At 43.3% G+C, this 18908-nt stretch overlaps 1 protein-coding gene across 1 annotated transcript in view; it reads left to right on the top strand.

Moving 5' to 3' along the window:
* Positions 1 to 18908, top strand: part of LOC131941308 (uncharacterized) — a 92025-nt gene that overhangs the window by 27059 nt on the left and 46058 nt on the right. The window contains exon 7 of the mRNA XM_059300502.1: positions 16389 to 16558. Coding sequence (XP_059156485.1) covers positions 16389 to 16558 — 170 coding nt within the window. The remainder of the gene's footprint in view (positions 1 to 16388; positions 16559 to 18908) is intronic.

Consider the following 18908-nt stretch of genomic DNA (forward strand, 5'->3'; position numbering starts at 1 on the left):
AGCTAACTACAACATCACCACCACTAGCTAACATCAACATCACCATCAGTATCTAACGTTACAACACCACCACTAGCTAACTACAACATCACCACCACTAGCTAACTACAACATCAGCACCACTAGCTAACTACAACATCACTACCACTAGCTAACTACAACATCACCACCACTAGCTAACTACAACATCACCACCACTAGCTAACTACAACATCACCACCACTAGCTAACTACAACATCACCACCACTAGCTAACTACAACATCACCACCACTAGCTAACTACAACATCACCACCACTAGCTAACTACAACATCACCACCACTAGCTAACTACAACATCACCATCAGTATCTAACGTTACAACACCACCACTAGCTAACTACAACATCACCACCACTAGCTAACTACAACATCACCACCACCAGCTAACTACAACATCACCACCACTAGCTAACTACAACATCACCATCACTAGCTAACTACTACATCACCATCAGTAGCTAACTACAACATCACCACCACTAGCTAACCAAAACATCATCACCACTAGCTAACTACAACATCACCTTCAGTAGCTAACTACAAAATCACAATAAGTAGCTAACTACAACATCACCGCCACTAGCTAACTACAACATCACCGCCACTAGCTAACTACAACACCACCATCAGTAGCTAACTACAACACCACCATCAGTAGCTAACTACAACATCACCATCAGTAGCTAACTACAACATCACCACCACTAGCTAACTACAACACCAACATCAGTAGCTGACTACAACATCACCACCACTAGCTAACTACAACATCACCATCACTAGCTAACTACTACATCGCCATCTGTAGCTAACTACATCACCACCACTAGCTAACTACAACATCACCACCACTAGCTAACTACAACATCATCACCACTAGCTTACTACAACATCACCATCAGTAGCTAACTACAACATCACCACCACTAGCTAACTACAACATCACCACCACTAGCTAACTACAACATCACCACCACTAGCTAACTACAACATCACCATCAGTATCTAACGTTACAACACCACCACTAGCTAACTACAACATCAGCACCACTAGCTAACTACAACATCAGCACCACTAGCTAACTACAACATCACCACCACTAGCTAACTACAACATCACCACCACTAGCTAACTACAACATCACCACCACTAGCTAACTACAACATCACCACCACTAGCTAACTACAACATCACCACCACTAGCTAACTACAACATCACCACCACTAGCTAACTACAACATCACCACCACTAGCTAACTACAACATCACCATCAGTATCTAACGTTACAACACCACCACTAGCTAACTACAACATCACCACCACTAGCTAACTACAACATCACCACCACTAGCTAACTACAACATCACCATCACTAGCTAACTACTACATCACCATCAGTAGCTAACTACAACATCACCACCACTAGCTAACTACAACATCATCACCACTAGCTAACTACAACATCACCTTCAGTAGCTAACTACAACATCACAATAAGTAGCTAACTACAACATCACCTTCAGTAGCTAACTACAACATCACAATAAGTAGCTAACTACAACATCACCGCCACTAGCTAACTACAACATCACCGCCACTAGCTAACTACAACATCACCACCACTAGCTAACTACAACATCACCACCACTAGCTAACTACAACATCACCGCCACTAGCTAACTACAACATCACCACCACTAGCTAACTACAACACCACCATCAGTAGCTAACTACAACATCACCATCAGTAGCTAACTACAACATCACCACCACTAGCTAACTACAACACCAACATCAGTAGCTAACTACAACATCACCACCACTAGCTAACTACAACATCACCATCACTAGCTAACTACTACATCGCCATCAGTAGCTAACTACATCACCACCACTAGCTAACTACAACATCACCACCACTAGCTAACTACAACATCATCACCACTAGCTTACTACAACATCACCATCAGTAGCTAACTACAACATCACCACCACTAGCTAACTACAACATCACCACCACTAGCTAACTACAACATCACCACCACTAGCTAACTACAACATCACCATCAGTATCTAACGTTACAACACCACCACTAGCTAACTACAACATCAGCACCACTAGCTAACTACAACATCAGCACCACTAGCTAACTACAACATCACCACCACTAGCTAACTACAACATCACCACCACTAGCTAACTACAACATCACCACCACTAGCTAACTACAACATCACCACCACTAGCTAACTACAACATCACCACCACTAGCTAGCTACAACATCACCACCACTAGCTAACTACAACATCACCACCACTAGCTAACTACAACATCACCATCAGTATCTAACGTTACAACACCACCACTAGCTAACTACAACATCACCACCACTAGCTAACTACAACATCACCACCACTAGCTAACTACAACATCACCACCACTAGCTAACTACAACATCACCATCACTAGCTAACTACTACATCACCATCAGTAGCTAACTACAACATCACCACCACTAGCTAACTACAACATCATCACCACTAGCAAACTACAACATCACCTTCAGTAGCTAACTACAACATCACAATAAGTAGCTAACTACAACATCACCGCCACTAGCTAACTACAACATCACCGCCATTAGCTAACTACAACATCACCACCACTAGCTAACTACAACACCACCATCAGTAGCTAACTACAACATCACCATCAGTAGCTAACTACAACATCACCACCACTAGCTAACTACAACACCAACATCAGTAGCTAACTACAACATCACCACCACTAGCTAACTACAACATCACAATCACTAGCTAACTACTACATCGCCATCAGTAGCTAACTACATCACCACCACTAGCTAACTACAACATCACCACCACTAGCTAACTACAACATCATCACCACTAGCTAACTACAACATCACCACCACTAGCTAATTACAACATCACCACCACTAGCTAACTACAACATCACCCCCACTAGCTAACTACAACATCACCACCACTAGCTAACTACAACATCACCACCACTAGCTAACTACAACATCACCACCACTAGCTAACTACAACATCACCACCACTAGCTAACTACAACATCACCACCACTAGCTAACTACAACATCACCACCACTAGCTAACTACAACATCACCACCACTAGCTAACTACAACATCACCACCACTAGCTAACTACAACATCACCACCACTAGCTAACGTTACAACACCACCACTAGCTAACTACAACATCACCACCACTAGCTAACTACAACATCACCACCACTAGCTAACTACAACATCACCACCACTAGCTAACTACAACATCACCACCACTAGCTAACTACAACATCACCACCACTAGCTAACTACAACATCACCACCACTAGCTAACTACAACATCACCACCACTAGCTAACTACAACATCACCACCACTAGCTAACTACAACATCACCACCACTAGCTTACTACATATCACCACCACTAGCTAACTACAACATCACCACCACTAGCTAACTACAACATCACCATCAGTATCTAACGTTACAACACCACCACTAGCTAACTACAACATCACCACCACTAGCTAACTACAACATCACTACTACTAGCTAACTACAACATCACCACCACTAGCTAACTACAACATCACCACCACTAGCTAACTACAACATCACCATCAGTATCTAACGTTACAACACCACCACTAGCTAACTACAACATCACCACCACTAGCTAACTACAACATCACCACCACTAGCTAACTACAACATCACCACAACTAGCTAACTACAACATCACCACCACTAGCTAATTACAACATCACCACCACTAGCTAACTACAACATCACCCCCACTAGCTAACTACAACATCACCACCACTAGCTAACTACAACATCACCACCACTAGCTAACTACAACATCACCACCACTAGCTAACTACAACATCACCACCACTAGCTAACTACAACATCACCACCACAAGCTAACTACAACATCACCACCACTAGCTAACTACAACATCACCACCACTAGCTAACTACAACACCAACATCAGTAGCTAACAACAACATCACCACCATTATCTAAGTACAACATCACCATCACTAGCTAACTACTACATCGCCATCAGTAGCTAACTACATCACCACCACTAGCTAACTACAACATCATCACCACTAGCTTACTACAACATCACCATCAGTAGCTAACTACAACATCACCACCACTAGCTAACTACAACATCACCACCACTAGCTAACTACAACATCACCACCACTAGCTAACATCAACATCACCATCAGTATCTAACGTTACAACACCACCACTAGCTAACTACAACATCACCACCACTAGCTAACTACAACATCAGCACCACTAGCTAACTACAACATCACTACCACTAGCTAACTACAACATCACCACCACTAGCTAACTACAACATCACCACCACTAGCTAACTACAACATCACCACCACTAGCTAACTACAACATCACCACCACTAGCTAACTACAACATCACCACCACTAGCTAACTACAACATCACCACCACTAGCTAACTACAACATCACCACCACTAGCTAACTACAACATCACCATCAGTATCTAACGTTACAACACCACCACTAGCTAACTACAACATCACCACCACTAGCTAACTACAACATCACCACCACCAGCTAACTACAACATCACCACCACTAGCTAACTACAACATCACCATCACTAGCTAACTACTACATCACCATCAGTAGCTAACTACAACATCACCACCACTAGCTAACCAAAACATCATCACCACTAGCTAACTACAACATCACCTTCAGTAGCTAACTACAAAATCACAATAAGTAGCTAACTACAACATCACCGCCACTAGCTAACTACAACATCACCGCCACTAGCTAACTACAACATCACCACCACTAGCTAACTACAACACCACCATCAGTAGCTAACTACAACATCACCATCAGTAGCTAACTACAACATCACCACCACTAGCTAACTACAACACCAACATCAGTAGCTGACTACAACATCACCACCACTAGCTAACTACAACATCACCATCACTAGCTAACTACTACATCGCCATCTGTAGCTAACTACATCACCACCACTAGCTAACTACAACATCACCACCACTAGCTAACTACAACATCATCACCACTAGCTTACTACAACATCACCATCAGTAGCTAACTACAACATCACCACCACTAGCTAACTACAACATCACCACCACTAGCTAACTACAACATCACCACCACTAGCTAACTACAACATCACCATCAGTATCTAACGTTACAACACCACCACTAGCTAACTACAACATCAGCACCACTAGCTAACTACAACATCAGCACCACTAGCTAACTACAACATCACCACCACTAGCTAACTACAACATCACCACCACTAGCTAACTACAACATCACCACCACTAGCTAACTACAACATCACCACCACTAGCTAACTACAACATCACCACCACTAGCTAACTACAACATCACCACCACTAGCTAACTACAACATCACCACCACTAGCTAACTACAACATCACCATCAGTATCTAACGTTACAACACCACCACTAGCTAACTACAACATCACCACCACTAGCTAACTACAACATCACCACCACTAGCTAACTACAACATCACCACCACTAGCTAACTACAACATCACCATCACTAGCTAACTACTACATCACCATCAGTAGCTAACTACAACATCACCACCACTAGCTAACTACAACATCATCACCACTAGCTAACTACAACATCACCTTCAGTAGCTAACTACAACATCACAATAAGTAGCTAACTACAACATCACCGCCACTAGCTAACTACAACATCACCGCCACTAGCTAACTACAACATCACCACCACTAGCTAACTACAACATCACCACCACTAGCTAACTACAACATCACCACCACTAGCTAACTACAACATCACCACCACTAGCTAACTACAACATCACCACCACTAGCTAACTACAACATCACCACCACTAGCTAACTACAACATCACCACCACTAGCTAACTACAACATCACCATCAGTATCTAACGTTACAACACCACCACTAGCTAACTACAACAATACCACCACTAGCTAACTACAACATCACCACCACTAGCTAACTACAACATCACCACCACTAGCTAACTACAACATCACCATCACTAGCTAACTACTACATCACCATCAGTAGCTAACTACAACATCACCGCCACTAGCTAACTACAACATCATCACCACTAGCTAACTACAACATCACCGTCAGTAGCTAACTACAAAATCACAATAAGTAGCTAACTACAACATCACCGCCACTAGCTAACTACAACATCACCGCCACTAGCTAACTACAACATCACCACCACTAGCTAACTACAACACCACCATCAGTAGCTAACTACAACATCACCATCAGTAGCTAACTACAACATCACCACCACTAGCTAACTACAACACCAACATCAGTAGCTAACTACAACATCACCACCACTAGCTAACTACAACATCACCATCACTAGCTAACTACTACATCGCCATCAGTAGCTAACTACATCACCACCACTAGCTAACTACAACATCACCACCACTAGCTAACTACAACATCATCACCACTAGCTTACTACAACATCACCATCAGTAGCTAACTACAACATCACCACCACTAGCTAACTACAACATCACCATCACTAGCTAACTACTACATCACCATCAGTAGCTAACTACAACATCACCACCACTAGCTAACTACAACATCATCACCACTAGCTAACTACAACATCACCTTCAGTAGCTAACTACAACATCAATATAAGTAGCTAACTACAACATCACCGCCACTAGCTAACTACAACATCACCGCCACTAGCTAACTACAACATCACCACCACTAGCTAACTACAACATCACCACCACTAGCTAACTACAACATCACCACCACTAGCTAACTACAACATCACCACCACTAGCTAACTACAACATCACCACCACTAGCTAACTACAACATCACCACCACTAGCTAACTACAACATCACCACCACTAGCTAACTACAACATCACCATCAGTATCTAACGTTACAACACCACCACTAGCTAACTACAACAATACCACCACTAGCTAACTACAACATCATCACCACTAGCTAACTACAACATCACCACCACTAGCTAACTACAACATCACCATCACTAGCTAACTACTACATCACCATCAGTAGCTAACTACAACATCACCGCCACTAGCTAACTACAACATCATCACCACTAGCTAACTACAACATCACCGTCAGTAGCTAACTACAAAATCACAATAAGTAGCTAACTACAACATCACCGCCACTAGCTAACTACAACATCACCGCCACTAGCTAACTACAACATCACCACCACTAGCTAACTACAACACCACCATCAGTAGCTAACTACAACATCACCATCAGTAGCTAACTACAACATCACCACCACTAGCTAACTACAACACCAACATCAGTAGCTAACTACAACATCACCACCACTAGCTAACTACAACATCACCATCACTAGCTAACTACTACATCGCCATCAGTAGCTAACTACATCACCACCACTAGCTAACTACAACATCACCACCACTAGCTAACTACAACATCATCACCACTAGCTTACTACAACATCACCATCAGTAGCTAACTACAACATCACCACCACTAGCTAACTACAACATCACCACCACTAGCTAACTACAACATCACCACCACTAGCTAACTACAACATCACCATCAGTATCTAACGTTACAACACCACCACTAGCTAACTACAACATCAGCACCACTAGCTAACTACAACATCAGCACCACTAGCTAACTACAACATCACCACCACTAGCTAACTACAACATCACCACCACTAGCTAACTACAACATCACCACCACTAGCTAACTACAACATCACCACCACTAGCTAACTACAACATCACCACCACTAGCTAGCTACAACATCACCACCACTAGCTAACTACAACATCACCACCACTAGCTAACTACAACATCACCATCAGTATCTAACGTTACAACACCACCACTAGCTAACTACAACATCACCACCACTAGCTAACTACAACATCACCACCACTAGCTAACTACAACATCACCACCACTAGCTAACTACAACATCACCATCACTAGCTAACTACTACATCACCATCAGTAGCTAACTACAACATCACCACCACTAGCTAACTACAACATCATCACCACTAGCAAACTACAACATCACCTTCAGTAGCTAACTACAACATCACAATAAGTAGCTAACTACAACATCACCGCCACTAGCTAACTACAACATCACCGCCATTAGCTAACTACAACATCACCACCACTAGCTAACTACAACACCACCATCAGTAGCTAACTACAACATCACCATCAGTAGCTAACTACAACATCACCACCACTAGCTAACTACAACACCAACATCAGTAGCTAACTACAACATCACCACCACTAGCTAACTACAACATCACCATCACTAGCTAACTACTACATCGCCATCAGTAGCTAACTACATCACCACCACTAGCTAACTACAACATCACCACCACTAGCTAACTACAACATCATCACCACTAGCTAACTACAACATCACCACCACTAGCTAATTACAACATCACCACCACTAGCTAACTACAACATCACCCCCACTAGCTAACTACAACATCACCACCACTAGCTAACTACAACATCACCACCACTAGCTAACTACAACATCACCACCACTAGCTAACTACAACATCACCACCACTAGCTAACTACAACATCACCACCACTAGCTAACTACAACATCACCACCACTAGCTAACTACAACATCACCACCACTAGCTAACTACAACATCACCACCACTAGCTAACTACAACATCACCACCACTAGCTAACGTTACAACACCACCACTAGCTAACTACAACATCACCACCACTAGCTAACTACAACATCACCACCACTAGCTAACTACAACATCACCACCACTAGCTAACTACAACATCACCACCACTAGCTAACTACAACATCACCACCACTAGCTAACTACAACATCACCACCACTAGCTAACTACAACATCACCACCACTAGCTAACTACAACATCACCACCACTAGCTAACTACAACATCACCACCACTAGCTTACTACATATCACCACCACTAGCTAACTACAACATCACCACCACTAGCTAACTACAACATCACCATCAGTATCTAACGTTACAACACCACCACTAGCTAACTACAACATCACCACCACTAGCTAACTACAACATCACTACTACTAGCTAACTACAACATCACCACCACTAGCTAACTACAACATCACCACCACTAGCTAACTACAACATCACCATCAGTATCTAACGTTACAACACCACCACTAGCTAACTACAACATCACCACCACTAGCTAACTACAACATCACCACCACTAGCTAACTACAACATCACCACAACTAGCTAACTACAACATCACCACCACTAGCTAACTACAACATCACCACCACTAGCTAACTACAACATCACCACCACTAGCTAACTACAACATCACCACCACTAGCTAACTACAACATCACCACCACTAGCTAACTACAACACCAACATCAGTAGCTAACTACAACATCACCATCATTATCTAAGTACAACATCACCATCACTAGCTAACTACTACATCGCCATCAGTAGCTAACTACATCACCACCACTAGCTAACTACAACATCACCACCACTAGCTAACTACAACATCATCACCACTAGCTTACTACAACATCACCATCAGTAGCTAACTACAACATCACCACCACTAGCTAACTACAACATCACCACCACTAGCTAACTACAACATCACCACCACTAGCTAACATCAACATCACCATCAGTATCTAACGTTACAACACCACCACTAGCTAACTACAACATCACCACCACTAGCTAACTACAACATCAGCACCACTAGCTAACTACAACATCACTACCACTAGCTAACTACAACATCACCACCACTAGCTAACTACAACATCACCACCACTAGCTAACTACAACATCACCACCACTAGCTAACTACAACATCACCACCACTAGCTAACTACAACATCACCACCACTAGCTAACTACAACATCACCACCACTAGCTAACTACAACATCACCACCACTAGCTAACTACAACATCACCATCAGTATCTAACGTTACAACACCACCACTAGCTAACTACAACATCACCACCACTAGCTAACTACAACATCACCACCACCAGCTAACTACAACATCACCACCACTAGCTAACTACAACATCACCATCACTAGCTAACTACTACATCACCATCAGTAGCTAACTACAACATCACCACCACTAGCTAACCAAAACATCATCACCACTAGCTAACTACAACATCACCTTCAGTAGCTAACTACAAAATCACAATAAGTAGCTAACTACAACATCACCGCCACTAGCTAACTACAACATCACCGCCACTAGCTAACTACAACATCACCACCACTAGCTAACTACAACACCACCATCAGTAGCTAACTACAACATCACCATCAGTAGCTAACTACAACATCACCACCACTAGCTAACTACAACACCAACATCAGTAGCTGACTACAACATCACCACCACTAGCTAACTACAACATCACCATCACTAGCTAACTACTACATCGCCATCTGTAGCTAACTACATCACCACCACTAGCTAACTACAACATCACCACCACTAGCTAACTACAACATCATCACCACTAGCTTACTACAACATCACCATCAGTAGCTAACTACAACATCACCACCACTAGCTAACTACAACATCACCACCACTAGCTAACTACAACATCACCACCACTAGCTAACTACAACATCACCATCAGTATCTAACGTTACAACACCACCACTAGCTAACTACAACATCAGCACCACTAGCTAACTACAACATCAGCACCACTAGCTAACTACAACATCACCACCACTAGCTAACTACAACATCACCACCACTAGCTAACTACAACATCACCACCACTAGCTAACTACAACATCACCACCACTAGCTAACTACAACATCACCACCACTAGCTAACTACAACATCACCACCACTAGCTAACTACAACATCACCACCACTAGCTAACTACAACATCACCATCAGTATCTAACGTTACAACACCACCACTAGCTAACTACAACATCACCACCACTAGCTAACTACAACATCACCACCACTAGCTAACTACAACATCACCACCACTAGCTAACTACAACATCACCATCACTAGCTAACTACTACATCACCATCAGTAGCTAACTACAACATCACCACCACTAGCTAACTACAACATCATCACCACTAGCTAACTACAACATCACCTTCAGTAGCTAACTACAACATCACAATAAGTAGCTAACTACAACATGACCGCCACTAGCTAACTACAACATCACCGCCACTAGCTAACTACAACATCACCACCACTAGCTAACTACAACATCACCACCACTAGCTAACTACAACATCACCACCACTAGCTAACTACAACATCACCACCACTAGCTAACTACAACATCACCACCACTAGCTAACTACAACATCACCACCACTAGCTAACTACAACATCACCATCAGTATCTAACGTTACAACACCACCACTAGCTAACTACAACAATACCACCACTAGCTAACTACAACATCACCACCACTAGCTAACTACAACATCACCACCACTAGCTAACTACAACATCACCATCACTAGCTAACTACTACATCACCATCAGTAGCTAACTACAACATCACCGCCACTAGCTAACTACAACATCATCACCACTAGCTAACTACAACATCACCGTCAGTAGCTAACTACAAAATCACAATAAGTAGCTAACTACAACATCACCGCCACTAGCTAACTACAACATCACCGCCACTAGCTAACTACAACATCACCACCACTAGGTAACTACAACACCACCATCAGTAGCTAACTACAACATCACCATCAGTAGCTAACTACAACATCACCACCACTAGCTAACTACAACACCAACATCAGTAGCTAACTACAACATCACCACCACTAGCTAACTACAACATCACCATCACTAGCTAACTACTACATCGCCATCAGTAGCTAACTACATCACCACCACTAGCTAACTACAACATCACCACCACTAGCTAACTACAACATCATCACCACTAGCTTACTACAACATCACCATCAGTAGCTAACTACAACATCACCACCACTAGCTAACTACAACATCACCACCACTAGCTAACTACAACATCACCACCACTAGCTAACTACAACATCACCATCAGTATCTAACGTTACAACACCACCACTAGCTAACTACAACATCAGCACCACTAGCTAACTACAACATCAGCACCACTAGCTAACTACAACATCACCACCACTAGCTAACTACAACATCACCACCACTAGCTAACTACAACATCACCACCACTAGCTAACTACAACATCACCACCACTAGCTAACTACAACATCACCACCACTAGCTAGCTACAACATCACCACCACTAGCTAACTACAACATCACCACCACTAGCTAACTACAACATCACCATCAGTATCTAACGTTACAACACCACCACTAGCTAACTACAACATCACCACCACTAGCTAACTACAACATCACCACCACTAGCTAACTACAACATCACCACCACTAGCTAACTACAACATCACCATCACTAGCTAACTACTACATCACCATCAGTAGCTAACTACAACATCACCACCACTAGCTAACTACAACATCATCACCACTAGCAAACTACAACATCACCTTCAGTAGCTAACTACAACATCACAATAAGTAGCTAACTACAACATCACCGCCACTAGCTAACTACAACATCACCGCCACTAGCTAACTACAACATCACCACCACTAGCTAACTACAACACCACCATCAGTAGCTAACTACAACATCACCATCAGTAGCTAACTACAACATCACCACCACTAGCTAACTACAACACCAACATCAGTAGCTAACTACAACATCACCACCACTAGCTAACTACAACATCACCATCACTAGCTAACTACTACATCGCCATCAGTAGCTAACTACATCACCACCACTAGCTAACTACAACATCACCACCACTAGCTAACTACAACATCATCACCACTAGCTAACTACAACATCACCACCACTAGCTAATTACAACATCACCACCACTAGCTAACTACAACATCACCCCCACTAGCTAACTACAACATCACCACCACTAGCTAACTACAACATCACCACCACTAGCTAACTACAACATCACCACCACTAGCTAACTACAACATCACCACCACTAGCTAACTACAACATCACCACCACTAGCTAACTACAACATCACCACCACTAGCTAACTACAACATCACCACCACTAGCTAACTACAACATCACCACCACTAGCTAACTACAACATCACCACCACTAGCTAACTACAACATCACCATCAGTATCTAACGTTACAACACCACCACTAGCTAACTACAACATCACCACCACTAGCTAACTACAACATCACCACCACTAGCTAACTACAACATCACCATCACTAGCTAACTACTACATCACCATCAGTAGCTAACTACAACATCACCGCCACTAGCTAACTACAACATCATCACCACTAGCTAACTACAACATCACCGTCAGTAGCTAACTACAAAATCACAATAAGTAGCTAACTACAACATCACCGCCACTAGCTAACTACAACATCACCGCCACTAGCTAACTACAACATCACCACCACTAGCTAACTACAACACCACCATCAGTAGCTAACTACAACATCACCATCAGTAGCTAACTACAACATCACCACCACTAGCTAACTACAACACCAACATCAGTAGCTAACTACAACATCACCACCACTAGCTAACTACAACATCACCATCACTAGCTAACTACTACATCGCCATCAGTAGCTAACTACATCACCACCACTAGCTAACTACAACATCACCACCACTAGCTAACTACAACATCATCACCACTAGCTTACTACAACATCACCATCAGTAGCTAACTACAACATCACCACCACTAGCTAACTACAACATCACCACCACTAGCTAACTACAACATCACCACCACTAGCTAACTACAACATCACCATCAGTATCTAACGTTACAACACCACCACTAGCTAACTACAACATCAGCACCACTAGCTAACTACAACATCAGCACCACTAGCTAACTACAACATCACCACCACTAGCTAACTACAACATCACCACCACTAGCTAACTACAACATCACCACCACTAGCTAACTACAACATCACCACCACTAGCTAACTACAACATCACCACCACTAGCTAGCTACAACATCACCACCACTAGCTAACTACAACATCACCACCACTAGCTAACTACAACATCACCATCAGTATCTAACGTTACAACACCACCACTAGCTAACTACAACATCACCACCACTAGCTAACTACAACATCACCACCACTAGCTAACTACAACATCACCACCACTAGCTAACTACAACATCACCATCACTAGCTAACTACTACATCACCATCAGTAGCTAACTACAACATCACCACCACTAGCTAACTACAACATCATCACCACTAGCAAACTACAACATCACCTTCAGTAGCTAACTACAACATCACAATAAGTAGCTAACTACAACATCACCGCCACTAGCTAACTACAACATCACCGCCACTAGCTAACTACAACATCACCACCACTAGCTAACTACAACACCACCATCAGTAGCTAACTACAACATCACCATCAGTAGCTAACTACAACATCACCACCACTAGCTAACTACAACACCAACATCAGTAGCTAACTACAACATCACCACCACTAGCTAACTACAACATCACCATCACTAGCTAACTACTACATCGCCATCAGTAGCTAACTACATCACCACCACTAGCTAACTACAACATCACCACCACTAGCTAACTACAACATCATCACCACTAGCTAACTACAACATCACCACCACTAGCTAATTACAACATCACCACCACTAGCTAACTACAACATCACCCCCACTAGCTAACTACAACATCACCACCACTAGCTAACTACAACATCACCACCACTAGCTAACTACAACATCACCACCACTAGCTAACTACAACATCACCACCACTAGCTAACTACAACATCACCACCACTAGCTAACTACAACATCACCACCACTAGCTAACTACAACATCACCACCACTAGCTAACTACAACATCACCACCACTAGCTAACTACAACATCACCACCACTAGCTAACTACAACATCACCATCAGTATCTAACGTTACAACACCACCACTAGCTAACTACAACATCACCACCACTAGCTAACTACAACATCACCACCACTAGCTAACTACAACATCACCACCACTAGCTAACTGCAACATCACCACCACTAGCTAACTGCAACATCACCACCACTAGCTAACTACAACATCACCACCACTAGCTAACTACAACATCACCATCCGCTGACGGGCTGCCCCATTAGAACAGTCCGTGACTTCAGATGTTTGTACAACACAGCTACAGTTTCATCACATTTAAGTTACTCTCGAACAATCTTAATGACTTAATGACTCCTGAAAGCTTTTAATGACCCAATTACTTCCAGAATAATCTCAATGATTAGTTCAACATTTGAATTGTTACCAACCTTTCGGTTGTTTGATTTTGTGACGTGTGTCGTCTGACGTGTGTCATCTGAAGTGTCATCTGACGTGTGTCGTCTGACGTGTGTCATCTGACGTGTGTCGTCTGACGTGTTTCATCTGACGTGTGTCGTCTGACGTGTGTCATCTGACTTGTGCCATCTGACGTGTGTCATCTGACGTGTGTCGTCTGACGTGTGTCATCTGACGAGTGCCATTTGACGTGTGTCATCTAACGTGTGTCATCTGACGTGTGTCATCTGACGAGTGCCATTTGACGTGTGTCATCTGACGTGTGTCATCTGACGTGTGTCATCTGACGTGTGTCATCTGACGTGTGTCATCTGACGTGTGCCATCTGACGTATGTCATCTGACGTGTGTCATCTGACATGTGTCATCTGACGTGTGTCATCTGACGTGTGTCATCTGACATGTGTCGTCTGACGTGTGTCATCTGACGTGTGCCATCTGACGTGTGTCATCTGACGTGTGTCATCTGACGTGTGTCATCTGACGTGTGCCATATGTGTCGTCACCTGACACTTATTCTCCCCCTTCCCCCCCCCCCCCCGTCCCCCACAGACCCACCCCTCTCCCTAGCAGGAGCCAGTGTACCAGCCAAGGGAGCGAACCCCGGCAACTCCAACCAACAGGTGTACGTCATGCCGGCAGCAGAGTTCACGGTCTCTGGGAAGGTCATCGGCTGGCAGATGTACCTGGACACTCTGGGCACCGGCAAGCTGACTGTCTTGGTGAGTGTCTTAAAGTAGCTGTCTCAACTTCATTGGTCCCTAGCTGACTGTCTTGGTGAGTGTCTTAAAGTAGCTGTCTCTACATCATTGGTCCCTAGCTGACCGTCTTGGTGAGTGTCTTAAAGTAGCTGTCTCAACATCATTGGTCCCTAGCTGACCGTCTTGTTGTCTTAAAGTACCTGTCTCAACATCATTGGTCCCTAGCTGACCGTCTTGGTGAGTGTCTTAAAGTAGCTGTCTCAACTTCATTGGTCCCTAGCTGACTGTCTTGGTGAGTGTCTTAAAGTAGCTGTCTCAACTTCATTGGTCCCTAGCTGACTGTCTTGGTGAGTGTCTTAAAGTAGCTGTCTCAACTTCATGGGTCCCTAGCTGACTGTCTTGGTGAGTGTCTTAAAGTAGCTGTCTCAACTTCATGGGTCCCTAGCTGACTGTCTTGGTGAGTGTCTTAAAGTAGCTGTCTCAACTTCCTTGGTCCCTAGCTGACTGTCTTGGTGAGTGTCTTAAAGTAGCTGTCTCAACATCATTGGTCCCTAGCTGAATGTCTTGGTGAGTGTCTTAAAGTAGCTGTCTCAACTTCATTGGTCCCTAGCTGACTGTCTTGGTGAGTGTCTTAAAGCAGCTGTCTCAACATCATTAGTCCCTACCATTTGCCCCTACCATTTGTCCCAACCATTTGTCCCCTCACGTGAATGTGTGTGAAAAGCCCGCTAGCTAGTGTGTGAGCGCTCCATTAATCAACTCACCAAACCCTCCTTCCATCAACTCACCCAGCCGCCAGAGTTCACTAGCCAAGCGAAGCAGCAAACAGGAAGTGCCATTTCAATTGGTTCCAAACGTCTATTAACGAACACAACACAACACAACACAATACAACACAACACAACTAGCAGCCAAGTGTGGTAGAACAGTTTCCTGGTAATGTGGCTACATATTTGAACTATTATCTCTGGTGGTAGTTTGGTTAAGGTCACACAGTTTTATGGTCCATTTGGTTCAATTTTCTTTGTGTTGGTGGCTTGTGGATGTTTGGTATCAGTAGTCTGGGTGTTTTCATTTTAAACACAGGATACACAGACTTATTTAAATACAAGATACAAAACACTCATTTGAACACACCATACATTGCAAACCTTTATACCAGGGGTCTCCAAACTACGGCCCGCGAGCCGGATGCGGCCCGCGAGGTCCTTTCATCCGGCCCTCGGACTCTCTGAGATCCTTTTGTCAACGGAAAAAAATAATTTTGTTGGAGGTGGCTGAGAAAAAATTCAAAACAAACGGAAAATGTAGCATTGGGTGTAAATACCATTGAAGTAAATGTGGCCAATTGCCCAGCAAATGACCTCCTTAAAGACAAGTTCAAATAAGGACGGGTGGGTTTTATAAATATTTGCCCAAGGAAGATATTCCTAATATTAAAACTTTTGCATCCAAGCACCTTTCAAATTTTGGAACAACATACAAACTTTTTCTAGAATGAAGTTGGCCTACGTAACGAAAAATTTGAGAACAAACTTGAAACCTCGAGTGGGTTGTCGGTCCCCGACAGTGTTTCTTTCAGACTTTTTTCTCGGGTGGGAGGCACTTAAAATGTGTGTATATATATATATATATATATATATATATATATATATATATATATATATATATATATATATATATATATATATATATATATATATATATATATATTCCGTTGGGTGTGTGGTGCGCTCTTCGGGGGGGGGGGGGGGGCTCAGCCACCCCGAAGAGATGCCTGGAAGAAACTCTGGCCCCCGACCTTATATTTGATAGTTAATGCGGCCCTCGGGCTGAAAAGTTTGGAGACCCCTGCTTTATACCGAACCGTGATGGTTGAAATAAAAGACTCAAAGTGCCTGACTGTAATGACGCCGCTGACTCCTGCTTAATACCTCGCCACGAACAATGACGCCGCGTCTTTAGCCAGCATCGACCGTTGACGCCGCTGGGTAAATTATTTGACCAAGCCAAGCGTCAATGACGCCACCAACCTTACCCCAACCACGGACTACATCGCCCGTTAATTTAAACTCAATGGCCGACGATCGATGCCAATTAAACTGAAATTCTCGTCCAATTTGCGCAGGCGGCCGATGTTGATTATCGCGGTGGCGAGTATCAAAAGTGTATCGATCCCACCCACCGTTTTCTTTGCCAATCGAATATGGAACAACGTCAATTAAAGCGGTGGATGGAGAAGTACACCAGTTTAGCAGTTTAAAAATTTAGGCCTGGAAGTTGATGAGATGGTTGAACTCAGGAAGTTGTTGGGATGGTTGAACTCAGGAAGTTGTTGGGATGGTTGAACTCAGGAAGTTGATGAGATGGT

The sequence above is a fragment of the Physella acuta genome, unplaced genomic scaffold, assembly GCF_028476545.2.
Source record: "Physella acuta isolate Inbredline_101_S28 unplaced genomic scaffold, ASM2847654v3 ptg000357l, whole genome shotgun sequence".
NCBI lineage: Eukaryota > Metazoa > Mollusca > Gastropoda > Physidae > Physella > Physella acuta.